Consider the following 17,498-nt stretch of genomic DNA (forward strand, 5'->3'; position numbering starts at 1 on the left):
ACGTAGAAATCGGCCACTGGCGGAGAGCTACAGTTCAAGACTGTCGTTCCGTCTGGGGCACACAACTTGATTCCGACCACGTCATGGTGCATACACGCCTTGCTGTTCGTCCCCTTTCTGGCCCTCGCAGGTTAGCAAAAAGCGTGCCAATCCACTATCTTCGAAGGGCTACCATAGTTCAACGGTATCCATCTGAGCTAGCCTACCAACTATCCAAAATAAAAAAATTCTGTGCCGGTAGTGAGCACGTGGATGAAGTGTGGCAAAATGTGAAGAGAGCTATGCTAACAGCGTTCAGTACTGTCTGTCCGACTTGTCCGATTCTATCACAAGACCAATGGATGTCATCAAGATCGCTTTCCATGATTGATGCCAGGAAATCCATTCCAGCAGGCAACGAGTACGATGGAGCAAGCAAATCCCTCAAACGCCAAATATTGAAGGACCTAAGGAAAACTGAGAGCTCTTGCGGACAACTCAAGCTCGGGAGATGGGGAAGGATTTTTGCTACAGGAAACACCCGTCCCCTATATCAACTGATACGACCGGCTGGCTCCAAAAAGGTGGCTGTCAGTGGACCAATAAGTGAAAAAGGCGGCTCATTGATCACTCCGCAAAAATGTCGACTGGGAAGATGGGCCGAATACTTCGAAGAACAGTTTAGCTGGCCTCCTGCAACACAGCCTGTGGAGATAATGCATACGGGCGATTGGAATGTAAATCTTAGTCACCTGTCGGAAGAAGAAATAAGGTACGAAATGTCGGTACTGAAACGTGAGAAGTCACCAGGACCGGACGGTCTGTATCCAGTTCTCTACAAAAAAAGGCTGCGAATCCCTGGAAACCCATCTGACAAAGTCTGTTGGTTCGATATGAAGCGAATGGAAAGTTCCTGCAGTGTCAACAGTTATTCCTATCTTCAAAAAAGGTGCGCGGACGTTGCTTGAAAACCACTGTGCCATCAGCCTGGTAGCTGTGGCATCGAAGTTGCTCCCTGATCTTATCCTTCGAAAGTTGTCTGAACACATGGAAAGACAGATCCGTGAAAACCAAGCTCGGTGCAAGTGGATGCATTGACCATATTTTTGCCCTCTGACGGATTCTTGAACAGTGACGTCTCTTCGAGAAGCCAACAATATTTGTGTTTATTGACTTGAAGACTACCTTTGACTCTGTGGACCGTCAGGCCCTTGGCAATGTCTGTGGAGCAAAGGCTTCCCCCATAAATTCTTGACCCACCTTAAGGTGTTTTACACCAGCTCCCGCGGACATATGAAGGTCTGGGATAAGCTCTAGCCTGAATTCATCACATCAAGTGGCCAGACAGGCCTGTCCTCTTTCAACTTTCCTTTTCGTTTTTGTTATTGATGCGATTATGGAAGACTCACTATCAGCCTACAATGCTTCTGGGGTCGAAGTGCTCCCACGGCATTTGCTCACAGATATAGAATACACAAATGACATAAGTCTTTGTGGGTCTGAAGCCGTGGTAATGCAAACAACGATAAATAATCTAAATAGTTCTGCTCCACGGTTTGGCATGCACTTCACACCTGCAAAGTGTAAAGTGCTGCTGCAAGACTGAGTGGGATCGAACCCTAACCTCACTCTTGCGGATGAGTGAATTGAGGCAGTAAACAGGTTTTTCTACCTGAGCAGCTGTATCAGTCCCGGTGATCTCGCGAAAGATGGTATTTCCATCCAAATTGGGAAGACCGGAGCAGCTTTTATGAACCGATATGACATGAACCGTGGTGTAGTCGTGACATCAGCTTATCCGTTAAGGGTCGAGTTTACAATGCTGGGCTACGGATCAAAAACCTGGCCGCTGCGCGCCGATTACGTCAAGAAACTTCCAGAGTTTGAAAATCGATGTCTTCGGAGCATTGCCCGAGTCTGGTGGGAACACAGCGTCTGCAATGCTGAAGTACGTTGAATGATTGTCGGGGAGGATAACTCGCCCACACAAGTTGTGCTGGCTTCGTCGAAGGGCTCTTTTCACACAACCACATGAAGAGTCGAAACTAATCACGGGGAGATCATTCACTTAACAGCACAGTATGAAAGCAATTATCAGGAAACTAAGCTGAACTTTTCCTTGCGGTCTCCCTGGATGGGCACCCGGAGATGGGACACATCAGTGGTTAGAGGCATTGTCTGACATAGCTCAGTCACGCCATCAATGACGCTCGTGCATCCAAGCTACTGCCTTCAATGCATAGCTCCCTTCCTACTCCTCCCATTTAAAGGTCCACTGGCAGTACTGTATTTGCACACCAATTTATCAGCTCCCGCCTCCAATGCGCAGCTACCTATCTACCTCCCCAAATCACCAGTGAACGGTGTGGCAGCTATACACACTGTACGACAAGTACGCGTTTCCTACAGCTGATAATGATGGTTTTGTGGTTGATTTTGTTAATGTTTCTGTCCAAATCCTCACGGACCAAGTCGTTGGAGGATTGAAGATGGTCGTATTGACGTTTTCGGATCTCATCATTGGCCGGTTCTAGTTAGCGAACTTTCACCGTACTTTGGTGACACCAACGGTCAAAACTTTCAGCTTTTGAATGTCCTCTGGTCGTAGATTCCATGTTTCTCAGGCATAGGGGAGGACCGGAAAGATGGCTGCTTTGAAGATCCAGATTTAACTGCAGTACTTAAATCTCCTTCTCACAATTGCGCGATGGCTTGTCGGTCATCTCCTATACGCTGCTGGACTTCTTTACCCTGCCCGTCGGTAAAAGAGTGAGGCCAAGTTGCTTGAATTATTTCACCTTTTATGTCGAGAGCTGGATAGGCACGCCCGTGCAGATGGAGAACTTGATCTCTGGCGTACTAATTTCTAGCGCTACAAGCACCGCTTAGTGAGTTAGATTATTCGGTACATGTTGGAGTTTCAAGTCATCACCAAACAAAACGATATCAGCGAATTCCAACCCAGCTATTCGGCTTTGGCGACCTAACTGTGCCACAGAATATCCTTCAAATACCAGTCTGATTGGCTCATGGAAGTTGTAAAGCGCCGGGGTCATTGACGAACTCTGCGATCTCCTCACCACATACCCGGACCCGACCTTTGACTGATTGGTAGTAGATCTGAATGGGGTTTACCAGCTTCACTTTACTCAGACAGATTGAAATGGTTGTACGGCAGTAAAACACCAATGTTCTCTTCTAGTTTAGCTATTAGTGATGAATATCAGCTTCGTGTGGACACAGTCAGCTAGGGACATTGCCATCATGATTAATCGAATTAAACGCAGTCAGTGGAACATTTTGTGGTAGGCTGCACGAATTTGTAGCGATGTTCTAATGTTCTTCCAAAAAGGATATTTGTTCCACACAGCCTCTGTCAGAATGCAAACCTCCTTGGTTTAGCATTGTGCTCGGGAAAACACGTGGTAGCACAGAGAACACGAAAGTCTTGGCAGCAGCATTAATATGACAATTTTCACGATGGTTATCATGTATCGTTCTATCGCTTTTTTGGTGAGAGGGAACGGATTCGGTTCTACAGATTAGACAAAACGGAATGGGAAGTGGATATAGAGGTGCTGGATTTTTGGGAATATAGATCTAAGCAAGGATCCTTCTTCCATGGAGGCTTTTATGCGGTTCACTTGAGTGATGATCACGGCAATCTGCAGTTTATTTGGTAGTTCACAGTTGGCTTCTTATGATATTATGGATGGAGTGATCTCGAGATCCCCAGTTTTGTTTGGTGGGTAGTCTAACGGTTCTTTAGGGTTGGTATTGTATCGAAATATCGGCCAAGGTATTCCGCATTTGCTCCACATAGAAATCGGTGTTGCAGCCGAGGATTTTTTGGAGTCGCACATATGTGACGAAAGGGCTTGTCGAAATCACCAGCACTGGAAGATTATTCCACGCCTGCTCCCATGTCTGACCTTTCTTGAATTATCGAGTGACTTGTCGCCGGATCGTGTAAAAATCCACCGATCACGTGGTACGGGTTGCCGCCACCTCGTTAGATAAAGAGACTGTTTCCTAAGATATTCAAACCCTGCGATGTCGTTGCCCATAGCCTACTTGGTCCATAAGGCCTTATTATATGGACGTTTTAGAAGCTATACACTGGTCGTCAGCTGTTATGTTAGTGCCCTTAGTATCCAATATGGTAGCTATTGCATCTGTAAGTGTCTCGCTTCTGCGGGACGCCGAGCGACGCCATACTGATGTCCGTTAGAGGACATTTCTGTAGTCTAGCAGCGATTTTTGTTTTAATCCTTGCTAGCTGCATTGTGTAATCTGAATCTCCTCGCCTTTATAAGATCTACTGTATTCAGTTGATGAGATCCGTCGTGTGAGCACTAGAATATAGTCTTTCCGAGTACAATATCAGTAATTGTTTAGTTGTAGGCTGAAAAAGGTATTCGTAACAATGAGCTGATAAAGGAAGCAAATTTTATAAGCCTGTCACAGCGCTGACCCAATCCAAATAATCAGTTCACCAACTCACCCACTACCATCACGAATTCTCGTCTTGAAGTCTTATTGATCTCTACTTAAATCGTTCACGGTTGGGAACAGTACAGATGTGGGGACGTAAACAGTTATTAGGATCAACATAAGAGGGTCTCCGTTTAAGCTAGCCACTGAAAACCTTGGCGATACTAAATTCCGCAGAATGAGTACATTTCTAGCATGGCCTCTTACATCAATCGCAGCTTCTTGGGTGCTCGAGTTGTCAGTCGGTCCGTTGTGATAAGACCAGTGAGAAATGTCTGGTCCAGCAACCTTGATTAGTCGTGTACCCGAATTCGGTAATCGTAAGAATTGCGCATGTTAATTGTTTGGCGGAAAGCATCAGGCAGGGTACGAATAATCCGACGAATGACGGGCAGCTTCTTTCTTGCGTTGAGATCGTCAACTCGCCTTCTTTTGATCTAGAAGGTATCTCTGGCCTTTACACAACCAGGTACAACCTGCAAGGCAATAGTAAACATGTAGGGACCAGGTAATCGGCACGCCAGAATGACCATTGAATTCAGAAAGTAATTTCGTTTGTTCTTATTTTGACATCAGGGCTTAGCAAGCCCTAGGAAACAGCCAACCAATGAACTCTTAACCTGTTTTTCGCACGCACTAAACGAATTGAATAGGACTTCCCCAGCAGAGGCCAGCTCGCAGGTCACATGGGAACAGTTCAGTGAAATGTGAGGGAAGACACTCGTTTTCTAGGACACCCGCACCCAGTCGGTCGGTCGGTTGAATTCTCTCTTTGTGTTTGGTGTCACTTGCTTCTAACTAAGAACATGGTAACAGTCCTAACCAATTTGTGTTTCTTCTCTCAGGTTTGAGTGGTGCTGGAAAGTCAACCATAGCCTTTTCCTTGGAGCAACTACTGGTCGCCCGTGGTATATCAGCTTATGTACTGGATGGTGACAACATTCGAACCGGCCTGAATAAAGATCTTGGCTTCAGTTCCGAGGATCGCGAGGAAAACATCCGACGAATAGGCGAGGTGGCCAAACTGTTTGCGGATGCAAATAACATATGCATTACAAGTTTCATCAGCCCGTTCGCGAGAGTGAGTGTTGTTTTCGCGCCATTTTGCGTTTATCCCAAGCGAAATTACTTTGTCAAGGGGTGATTGGTTTGCTTCATCCTTCACCTTTCATCTCCTTGGAGAGAATGGTGATCCTCATAAGCAAAAAACAGGACCGCATCCCTCTAAAAAGTGTTTTCTGGTATGAAGTGTTTTTTAGCAGTGTTCAGAGCATGGTTGTTTGGAAAATGACCTCTTTTTACGACGGAGTCAGTTTTGAGCAGTTCCTCTAGCCTAATGGAGGATGTTTTGACCCGACGGTTTCCCGTGAGTCAATTTTTTGTCGCAGGACGTTTAGCTTTGTTCTATAATTTCAGATGGGGGAAGTCTATTCGAGTGAGTGAAATTCCATTTCGAAGTGATCGAAATGGGTTGGGACTCTGTAGATGAACATGCCACGGAGGGGTTTTGTCGTACAATAAGAGTTGTCGTGATCAGTTTCGCAACGTATAAGCGTATTGATGGAACCCAACTTTCTACGATAGGATTTTATCGCTTAATTTCATTTGGGTACCCCGTTTCCAGTATATTGCAGAACTGACCACAGTCTAAATGTACCGTGTAATCGTTTTGCCGGCTTACTGTAAGCGGAGTTTTCGGCATTACCAGGCGTTTGGATGGCGTTTCCAGAATTAATTGACGGAACTACATGATCTGAGTCACATTGCTCATCCTATAGGTCCTGTGTATCTCGAGAGATCAGTCTCCCATCGATAGTCCTAGGTCCTAAACTGTTGGATTGGTCTCCTAAATATCGAAACTAACAGAGAGAATTAAATGACTCGGTTCATCCGAAGAGATAATTCGCACAGACTATCGGCCATTTAGTTGACAGACAAGCTTTCACTTCAAGGTCAGTCTTATGTGAATGCTCTTCGCTATTGTCACAGTCGCGACTGCATTTCCATAAAACACTGTCTTTTGCTAACTTACTGTTAACTCCCCTTCGTTGGCCTCTTCTTCATATAATGAAGCATTCCAGTAAGAGACGTTGATAAAACCCTCACTTTCATCGTTGGCCTCTGTGGTTGCAGTGGAGCCGTGTGTCTTAGTTTAGTCAGTACAGCTTCCATTCTTAAACTATTACCAGGTAACAGTCGGCACCCTCAGTGTCCCGAATATGCTAGAACAGTGTAGTGGACGGACGCATCTAACTTTCTCAAATCTATCGACATGCAAAACCTCGAGCAAAGCAATGGAACAAACAGTTTCGAGGTTGGATATATCCACCATCTTCAGCTTGCCACTCTGTGCCCCCAGTCCCGCCTCTACAAGGGAGCTGTAGCAGCTAGCGGCATTGAAACATGTGAATTAAAGAGCGTATTGGTTAGTTGCCTACCGATCAAGCAGTATGCCATCAGAGAATGTATTTCTGAGGATTATGAATATTATCGTATTCAAACTTGACCAACCAAAAGCTGCACTCCCCAATTGATAAGCTACAATAGAAGAGAGGATGTTTCTGAATGCCATAATCAAAGTGGAAATGTTTGTTTAAAGACCTGAGTTTGACTATGGTCTATCTATTTTGGTGGCCTTATGGTTGAAGCGTCCGGAACGACATTCAGTTCAACGAATACAGCTTTTGACGGAATTTCAAATGTAGTTAAAACATCGAGTAGATGAACCGGATTGTGGAAAGATGCAGGGTTCAGTTGGTCTGCGTTGATAGCCCAAAGGAAGGCGTGCAAGTATACTGGTGTAGCCTTGTGTCCTTTCTTCGGAAGCACTTTGTTTGTCAGCATAATCATAAGTCCGACAACAACGTGAGGAAGGCTCAACGGTGAGTCCATAACGGTAACAAAAGGTGTACATGGAGCGGTGGATGGTGTCAACGAACAGGCCGATCCTCCTATTCATCAGTGCCTCTTCCAACATGCTGATGGTTAGTACTTTGGATCTCATGTTGCTCTGTATTTCAGCAGGAATTTCTCTTTTGTTTCCATTCTCACCTGAAGTTCATCAGTGTGTCTATAGAATTTCCACAACTTGTTCCACCTGGTTATGGGATTGTGGCTAGAATGATAATATCTGGATATCCTTGATGCTAACCGACTAACAGCAAGCTGAATATTCGGACGTTGTTGGTGACCAAGATTTCCGGAACTCCAAAATGGTTGAGCAGTGTGCTCCATAGGGAGAACTTCTGATTTTTACTGTAGCATATACTAGCAGTTGGTAATACTAGCCGTCGGTAAGTCCTGCGAAGTCACCATGAAGTCGTGACCACGTGGATCATGGGATCGGGGTTTTCGTGCGACTAATTTCAGGTTCTCGACTCACAATCGCTTTTGTAGTCTTGGAGATACGTTAAACTCCCGACCATCTTCACCGCCAAAAAATGACGAACGTTAAGAGAAACGCTAAATTTGACCATCTGGACAGGTATGCAGTTCCCCTCGACGTCATGTTCCATGGCAGAAGTGACTGGAAAAGACTGAATTGTGGTACCATAATGTTGGCTTCTGGTTCCACCGTTATCATTATGATGACTTTGTCTCTGGGCCGAGAATCCTTCAGTTTCGATAGCGTGTCGGTCTGGTTCGTGGAATCATATAGGACAACCATATCCCAAAAATGTTGCTAAGCGCTGAAAACAATGTGTCTGAGATGAGATGACTTTTCAATCCGAAAAAAAGCGATGAGAGTTTTGTTCTCGGTGGTGAGAGTGAATTAACCCCTCTCCAAGCATTTAAAACTTCACGCTGATTAACCCAGTTGCATGAGATTCTTTCTTTGTCTTGCTTAAGTTAAACTCAGCGGATGTTAGGGACTGCCATCCATGGGACCTATGGACCCTTTTTTGATGATGCTCTGATTAATGAGGAACCAGGTACATTACCGACAAAACCTACTGCAATCGTTTACTAGAAAGATCATAGCGTTGGTTGGTCCGTCGGACCTGTCACAGGCATTTTCCGGTGAAAACGATGGTCGTTTCCATCAAAAGTAAGTCTAAAGCATTTTACGTAAACGATTAAAATGCAAATTTATCGCCGCGTAATTCAGGGTCGGATGTTGAAGAAGTTCTCAGCGGAACCAGTGACGATTTGATGTTATCCAAGTAGCTTAATTTAAGCCGTCAATATGACATCTATTGTCTTCCAGAACATGACTATTTGCTAAATGACGGATGGCTAAATTAGGACAAACTGCAATGTGAATCGGTTGTATACGACTTGTGTGACTTCTTTTTGAACGTAAATATCTGTAAGGTCAGCCTTCACAAAACAAGTTCCACCGTTCGGCAGGCACAGATAATGGATACTGGCGTAAACCCAGCACGACACTCACCACCGTCGTAGTCAACGGTGCACTAGTAATATATGTTTTCACATAACCACTACTCAGCCAGGAGAAAAAATGTATAGCGGAGAGCTGAAAGCGAAAGCGGTAGGGGTTTCTTGTGGGAGATTTCCTCGTCATTATGGAAGACGACCAATTTTAGGGTATGTACACTTTTAAACAGTGTTGAACTATACACATCTGAGCATCCATTGGTGGCCCAGGTTTCTTTACGAACGCTATCCGACATAAACATGGCGCGCAACGACGGGCAGAGTTTAGTTTGGTGGTTCGGCTCGGAAGTGGCAGCATGCGAGCCTCTTGGATCACTCACGTGCCATGTTCTGTCGGATTTCCAACCATATGCAAGAATGAGAACATGAGCCTCGGCCCAGTTCCCACAGAGATCCAAGCACTCAGCTTGACTGTACGTATTTTCCACCCACCTTGCCGTGTCACGTTGTATACGCTGATGAAGATACCGGCATGGTGATACTCAACGCCTGCCTATCGATGAATCCGAGTTTTATGACCACAAGGCGAGCCACTCTTACAGTTTCGCTGTACGCACGAATCTCTATCCTCAACGGAATTCCCTTATGATGCCGTGGTGGTTGCAAGCAGTGCTGAAGCCCGGATAACGAGCACATTAACCTCATGCGTTTCAGTACGAGCATACCTTATACAGCTGCCAAAATATGTTGACTTATCAGTTAGGGGAATTGCGGAAGCCGATATGGTGTTGAAGTGCGCCTGTTTATGTATTTCATAATTGTTTTTGGTTTGTGATCCTATCAGTGCGTCCAAGCCTAGAGAGGATGTCAATTGCGATCCTTGATCAAAGCCTTTGGCTCAAGTGCTTTCCTGCAAGAATTCGGTGGCTGGTGTGAGGCACCTAGAATGGTCCAAATTACGAGGGTGAAGTTAACGACTCCCATTCTGGGGAGCCAGCAGTATGTTTTTCAGACCTCTGTCAACTGAGCAACCCGGTAGGAAAGACCACTACCTGGGCGTTGTGCAGTATAACTCAATGGGCCGAACCACGATAAGTCCGTTCGTGACTGCATGGCTCCATTGGAATGATAATAATAAATATAATAATAATCTTAAGCTGTAACCCGGTAGGAAAGACCACTACCTGGGCGTTGTGCAGTATAACTCAATGGGCCGAACCACGATAAGTCCGTTCGTGACTGCATGGCTCCATTGGAATGATAATAATAAATATAATAATAATCGTTCAGCTGTAGCACTCTTTTGGTGCCTAGCTGCCATGCCACACGAAGAAGGCATGAGGGTTGGGATACTGCCAGGTCGCCCAAGCCTAGACAGGGGAAGGCGAGTGGCAGAGATCGGGCTCGAACCACGGACATTCCGGTCAGTAAATTCACGCTTGAGCCATCCCGACCCCCATGCGACCATTGGAATAGTAGTCGCATTTGTGAATTTGGCGTTTGCCTTTTCGATACCGATAGATGCCACTCAGTATGAGTAACTGACAAATTGAATAACCACTCTATTGTAGCTGTTTTGGTTCTGTCGAAAAGCGGCATTCTGACAACCTGTATGTCATGTGATTGCAACTCGATATTGTCCGTGAGTTGATCATATCACTCAAAACCATTTTGGCAATCATTACTCAGTGTTTCCCTTAGATTGTCCGAGAACTGCTTTGCAGTATGTGGAACAGAAGTGGAATGTAAACTACTGCGCGCGAGTGTCAAAGGTGGAGTTTCTCATCCACTTATGTCCAAATCATTTTAAATTGAGACTATCACTGAGGTATTGTGTGCCTGAAAAGTGCATGCCTTCTAGAACAACCCACCAGTTGGTTTTCAATTACCACCTCATGCACTCGAAGCTCGCCTAGCAACTGTGGACACAAGTTTTTCAATTCATTCCAACTGAAAAACGTGATCAATACCATATCCAAAACTGTGTAAATCCGAAAAACACTCTTCTGTATGATTACTGAAAACGATCATGTATTTTCTAGGGGATGTAAAGTTAACTTTGATTGTAGAAAACGGATTTGTAGCGTGAATGTTTTGTCTACCACTGTTTGTAGAGATCCTCTTGGGGAGAATCACAGCCACTCTGTTTTGCGCTGGCGGAGTAAGTTTCGGGCTGATTCACTGTTGGTATAGATGCTTTCTAAAGGGACTGCTCACATGACCAGCTGCCTTCTGGAGGCCTCTTTTCAGACAGCATGACTGTATATTTCAGTCCATCGATGCTGATGGGCGTGGCTAGTCCTGATGGCTGTGATACTGCGCTATCTAGTTTAAGGGTCCTCAGACAGTTGCAGTAAGTGCTGAGTCTCTCTTCAGTAATGTTTCTGCTGCGTAAGCCATGAGCAGTTTCTGACTGAAGAGTCTGAAGACTGAGACAAAAACCAAACCGTTGGACTGATCTCTTAGTGTCTGAATATAGAATTTCTCTCATTCACGATTTACAACACACGTGGAAATAATGTAGTTGTTTGAATCATGCGCGGATGATCCGGCGTTGTCGTACCATGCGTTGAAAAGAGAATGTTGCCCGTCGAAAATTTCACGTGAAATCCTTCGATCGATAGACGAAGTTCACAAGACGTTGGCATCCAGCACTGCCAAGTTTTCTGACAAAGGGTCCGGCCACCCATACAACATCTTGACTGGTTAACTTACTTTGAAAGGTATCGTTTCGATATCTTCACCTTACGGTAAACTTATAGCCCGATGCAAACTCATGGGATACGTTCCGATGTTTACGGCTTTTGTATCGGACACTGAGTCACCTTTCCAATACGATGCCCCATGGACTGAATCAATTGCTAGCGCAGTCGCTTAGAATGAGCCTGTTATTAACGCAGAGTTGTTTTCAGCTCGTCTCCTAAAATCATCACCCAATAGTTCAAGATAGAACCCATTTGCCAATTGCGATATGTATATAGATTCTGTCTGTCAGTCCGACAACAAGCGATTACAAAGACGACTGGTCTTGATGGAATGTATATCGAAGGGCAGTGAGAAAAGAAAATGACCGGAGCAGTCCTCCCAGTACACTGCAAAACCTACACGCAGTTGATATTTATGCTAACGATGCTCCAGCCTTGGATTTTTCACCAAACTCTTTTCACATTAGTTAGGCTTTGTCGGGAATGTGGCAAACATTGTTTAATGTGCTATGCTAAACCTGATCGACTTTAAAACTTAGGCCGAGCAAAGGACACAACTGTTAGTTTTTTTCGCCACACATGTGAGTTAGGATAACTAAGTAGATCTGTCGAGTTATTTGGTTGCATCTTACTCTTTCGTGCACTTCCCCCTACTGACACCATGTTGTCACCTTCGGTCCTTTATTCGATCATGCATCCATGTCATTCGCTTGCCACTGTTGTCAGCTAACACCCTCTCCCTTTCAAAAACATTGTCTCTTCCGTTTTACGAAGGATCGAAATGCCAACCGCCTGCTCCACGAAAATGCTGGCCTGAAGTTCTTCGAAATATTCATCTCCAGCCCAATTGAGGTATGTGAACAGCGTGATGTCAAAGGGTTATACAAAAAAGCTCGTGCTGGAGTGATCAAAGACTTCACTGGTGTGACATCAACCTACGATGTACCAACCAACCCCGATCTGGTTATCAATACCGATGTTCACGACGTACAGGAATGCGTTCGTCAATGTGTTGAGTTTCTTTCCAAAAAGGTGTGTTCCCCAGCATCTCTCGAGTTGTTTGTTGATTCTCCTAGTTGTTGGGAACTGTCTTTCCCCTCACTCTTGTTCCGTTTTGTGCTAAGTTAGAAGATTGACCTTCCAATAAGTGGGGTGGTGGACTGGTTGTCTAGGGAAAACACATGGGGCCGTTCTAACAAGGTTGAACTCTACCTTAATGACGGCAAAATCTGGTATGTGTTGTCGGGAAGTCATAGAAATACCGGGACCATCCCAATTCGACCAGTTTCTGCAAATACACACACGCGGTTCTGTCTCGTGTAGCATTTGTTGTGTTCCACTTGTCCGAAGGAGAGTTCCACCTCTTCGTCTTTCTGATGTACATCTAAGCATTCGCTGCAGTTGGAACAGATACCCCACCAGGTCAGCTTCGTGCTTCATAACTTCAACCAAGCAACATTCGGCATACTCATCACTGTGTTTCATGGGACGCAGCACTGTGCATTTTGCTGTAGCTTAGCAATGTCACTCAAACCTCCTGAACTACGAGTATTTCTCACTAATTTCTGATGAATACTTGGGGTGTGTGTGGTAGACATGCATACGTTCGACGTGATCTGCTACAGAGGTTCAACGTACACAGTGAGTTTAGATTTGTTTTTATGTTTTGTACCTGTCTGTCATCGCTATTATTCTCTTTCGTTCTGCCATCAGTTTCGTACCTCCTGTCACCTCCAGCTCTGTTTGAGTGACCGAGTTAATGGAGACTGTTAAAGGTCAATAGACAACAACTCTTGTAAACTTCAGTGCACATCTTGTTGTTTTCTTAGCTCATCACCAGCGTCCAAGTTAGTGACGCTTGCTTTTATGAATACTTCTAGCTCACAATCACTGTTTTTTTTGCCTCGGATACAGGGTGTGATACCAAGTTTTCACGAAACTAATCCATTTGGCGGGCCAATGCCTCAAGAACTGTTTGTTTACGATCCAGAGAAGCTAGATGCGATTCGTCAGGAAGCCAAAAAACTGCCGGAACTACGATTAACGCGTTTGGATGTGGAATGGTTGCAGGTGTTGGCCGAGGGCTGGGCCACTCCTCTGAAGGGATTTATGCGAGAACGACAGTATTTACAAGTGCTCTACTTTGGTCAGCTGGTTTCAGATGGTACGTTCCCTTTCAGCTTCACAACCGAACGGTATTTCGTATTTTTCGGTCATGAATCTTTATGTTTTAAGTGACAAACTTCAATGTTATCTCCTCTTATTTGCCTGATTTCCTAGTGTTTTTGTCAACTGAGCCTGTTTAAGGAATACCCCCTATCTTTCACTGGGGGATTTCAGAGATACGGATGACGTGGAGTAAATGAGCCTCTACAGAGAACGACTACCGTGGTCAACCCAAAGCGAAAGATTCGTTCACGGATAAATCAAGCCGATTTATTCGTCGGCCGGCCAGTATGCCACTTTCCACAGCTTTGTGGATATGTAACACAAGATGAACCTCATACGCTGTCTATCCTACAAAGCCTGCATGAATGCCAAGGTGGATGCTGAACTATTGGTTACTCAACTGCTTGTCTCAGGCGAATAATTGCTGCCGCGTAGCCGATTGCTCGCCGATTGATAAGTATAAATCTGAGGATAAAGTACCCACGATTACTTTATAGTTTTATATTCATTTGGTTGCGAATGTTCTGTAGCCTATTTGGATAAAACGACACGGGGCTTATTTCGGGGAATCACGGAGCACTTACTATTCGGTGAAAATTGGAGCAGTCAAACAAATGACGAACACTATTGCTAATCACCGGACCAATATAATCCACCGGATCGATCTGGCTGAGCATAATATATCGAGTATCGAAAAATCTAATAGGTCACCGCTCGTTTAGCCAACAAAGGAGACGTTCAAAAGCTGTGACAAAATAGCTGGTGTCGACTTTATATACGAATAGTATTGTAACGCTGTGTAGTACGTTACCCTTACCTGACGAGACGCGATTTAAAGCGACCGTTTCCAAAATTATGTTTCCACATTAAATGGGAACATTGGATAGATTTAAGCAGTCTCGTTGGAACGCATTACTGGCGAAAGCTCTTAAACAGCACGAAACCAACTTCGCCCTTCCTGAGACTTGTCACTTAGCACAGTCCCTCACCGTCATCATCGGCGACAGCATGACATCACTGTTCAACACCGATGCTTCGCCTCCACGTGACGATGACTTATATGGAAGCCTTGTTGTGAGGAAAAGAATAAAGGTGGACGGGGAAGGGCTTAGTGTTAACTTACTGCAATCATTCCGATGTGCCTACGCCTCAAGACACCCATTGAGGCAGTCGTGATAGAAACTGACATCAAGAACGCTACTGACATCGGTTATTGTTGTTTCTGAGACACAGCGCACATCAATGCCAAGCTAGTCCAGTGCGAGAGCAAGAGCAGCTTGTTGTCCTACTTGCTTCACAGTGGGGACATTGATGGCGGCCAGATGGACCGGACATGGAAGCTTGAAGATGGATTTCGAGGTACCTGAGGATTTCAGCGCCATGTGACGTGCAGATGTTGCACGCAAAACCGATGCAAGACGAACGGATTCATCAGTTCTAAGTGCTGAGCCTGCAAGGAAAGAACTATTAATGTGGTGGGGACATGGGGAAGAAAAAAGGATTTTTGAATAAGAGAGAAAGGAGGCGTCACAAGCAGCCCGTATTCACTTGCCCGCTCTACTGTATGCAGCGAGTAGGGCGACCGGCTGCTGGTACGGCGCGACGGTCGATGCAGCATAAGTTTATTTTTAGACGTAAGTATCATGGCTGGGATACTGTCAGAGCGCCCATACTTAGACAGGAGGACGATTAGGGTCCTCAACCAAAGCCTTTGGCTCAATAGCCTAACCGCAAGGGAGCGGTGTTTGGTGGGAAGTGCAAATGCACTACCATTTCTACCGTACAAGTTGCCACATGTTCCAACCACCAAATCCGGAGAACCAGTAGACTGTGTTCGTCAGACCTCTAACGATTGACCAACCCTGGTTCTAGAGACTGTGTCGCTGAGGTGCGCACCACGGTAAGGTCCACTGTCTTCGTCATAGTATAATCCCTGCTCTACTTGAATCCGTTTGCAAATAATGGGTGTGTTTTGCAATGGTGCACTCGTGGCGCTGACCACCAGGTACTAGTCCGGTTGGAAACTGGATTTTTCCAGCCAGTTTTTACCCTTGTGAAATCTCACTCTTCCTCGAAAACCTTGAAATTGGCCCCAGGCATTTGATTAAGACATCACCTGTGTGTCTGTTGAAACTTACCTCCTAAATGCTGGTCCTCATTTTCAACTGTTTCACATCAGATACTCAAGTTCCCAACCTCACAGTACCTATTGTGTTACCGGTGCACACTAGGGAGAAGTCGATGCTTGAGAATGCCAAGGCCTTCAAACTCACCTACCAAGGTCGAACACTCGCGGTTCTCAGGGATCCCGAATTCTATCGTCATCGGAAAGTAAGTAGTCATTGTGATGTACCGCAAACAAGTCATTCCGCGTGCGTTAAGTACAACTCTGCTTCTCTCAACAAACGCGTTGTAGCTCCCCTCTCGGACCGTCATGTCTGTGTTGTGCCGATGTCGCATCAATCCCACTGCTGATGTCTTTCTCTGACATGGTGTTCAGGTGTGTTTATCCGATTGCTATTCGGGTATGTTGGTAGCGTGTTGCTAATAGTTCTCCATCAGAGCAGGCTTTCTACAATATGTCCACATCCCTCCCTCTCCTTTCTACTCTGTACTAGGGCCCTTCTTCCCATTGATGTCTGTTACTCCTAGGAACAACGGATACGGTATGTATCCCAGCCGCCTCATTTCCAATCAACCGTACAGTCAACTACTTGGTTCAATGTTGTCGACGCATTGATTTCAGTTCTCGTGCATGATGTTTTTTTTTCAGGAGGAGCGCTGTTGTCGTACGTTCGGCACATTCCATCCAGACCACCCAAGTATAAAAGCTATTCTGGCATCAGGCGATTGGTTGGTTGGTGGTGAGCTGGAGGTGTTGGAGCGTATTCGATGGAACGACAATCTCGATCAGTACCGACTGACACCGCGAGAATTGCATAAACGATTTTTGGAAATGAAGGTATGTGCCGTGCTTATGACCGGGTCAACGCAATTCGCTTCTTTTTGGTCCCTATTTTTAGCGTCGCTGTTTTCTCAACGACCACCGATTGAGTCAAAATCCACGTTCGATAGGTATTGTGGCCATACTATAGACACAAAACGGACGTACAATGAGCTAGTATGGTGAGAAATAAGGATGATCGGCACACATATGTGATCGTTCATCTTTTTTGTCGCACCTTCAGAAATAGACATTCTCGAAAAATGAGTGATGGGCTCGAGATAGCTCAGTGTTTAAGGCGCAAAATTACTTGTCTGAAGGCCCGTGGTCCGAAACAAACCTGAGCATCTCGACTGCTCCTGGCTAAGTTTGGACAACTCGCCCCGCGACCTTCCTTCGGGTGCCAATATAGGTAGGCACCGAAATGGTGTGATGTGAATCTTGACTGAGTGGGTTAGTGGAAATATTGTTATCCTGAATCATTTTTCGCTCTCTGGCTAAGTTTGGACAACTCGCCCCGCGACCTTCCTTCGGGTGCCAATATAGGTAGGCACCGAAATGGTGTGATGTGAATCTTGACTGAGTGGGTTAGTGGAAATATTGTTATCCTGAATCATTTTTCGCTCTACGACGACTCCAACAGTCCATCTTCGGTGCCCGGGGCGATAGTCCCTGACAAGCACACGCTTACCAGACCGGAATGTTGGCTTCCCTCTTGTCGGTGATTGAAAACATGTAAGTGTTGGTAGGATAACGTCATGGGTAAGTCTCAACCGTCTATTCATCATAACCGTCCGGAGATTGTGGATTAGGGGTTGCTCTATAGTTCAGCAGGAACGTATCCAGCACTTCTGTCGTGGTCCCCTCCC

At 45.4% G+C, this 17,498-nt stretch overlaps 1 protein-coding gene across 1 annotated transcript in view; it reads left to right on the forward strand.

Annotated features, from left to right (window-relative positions):
• Nucleotides 1-362: 362 nt before the first annotated feature.
• T265_09376 (hypothetical protein) overlaps nucleotides 363-17,498 on the forward strand; it is a gene marked incomplete at both ends in the record, with an annotated part of 28,984 nt that continues 11,848 nt past the window's right edge. The window contains 6 exons of the mRNA XM_009175420.1: nucleotides 363-906; nucleotides 5,319-5,554; nucleotides 12,291-12,548; nucleotides 13,431-13,680; nucleotides 15,865-16,016; nucleotides 16,459-16,647. Coding sequence (XP_009173684.1) covers nucleotides 363-906; nucleotides 5,319-5,554; nucleotides 12,291-12,548; nucleotides 13,431-13,680; nucleotides 15,865-16,016; nucleotides 16,459-16,647 — 1,629 coding nt within the window. The remainder of the gene's footprint in view (nucleotides 907-5,318; nucleotides 5,555-12,290; nucleotides 12,549-13,430; nucleotides 13,681-15,864; nucleotides 16,017-16,458; nucleotides 16,648-17,498) is intronic.

Source organism: Opisthorchis viverrini (assembly GCF_000715545.1).
Source record: "Opisthorchis viverrini unplaced genomic scaffold opera_v5_271, whole genome shotgun sequence".
In the NCBI taxonomy this organism is placed as follows: domain Eukaryota; kingdom Metazoa; phylum Platyhelminthes; class Trematoda; order Opisthorchiida; family Opisthorchiidae; genus Opisthorchis; species Opisthorchis viverrini.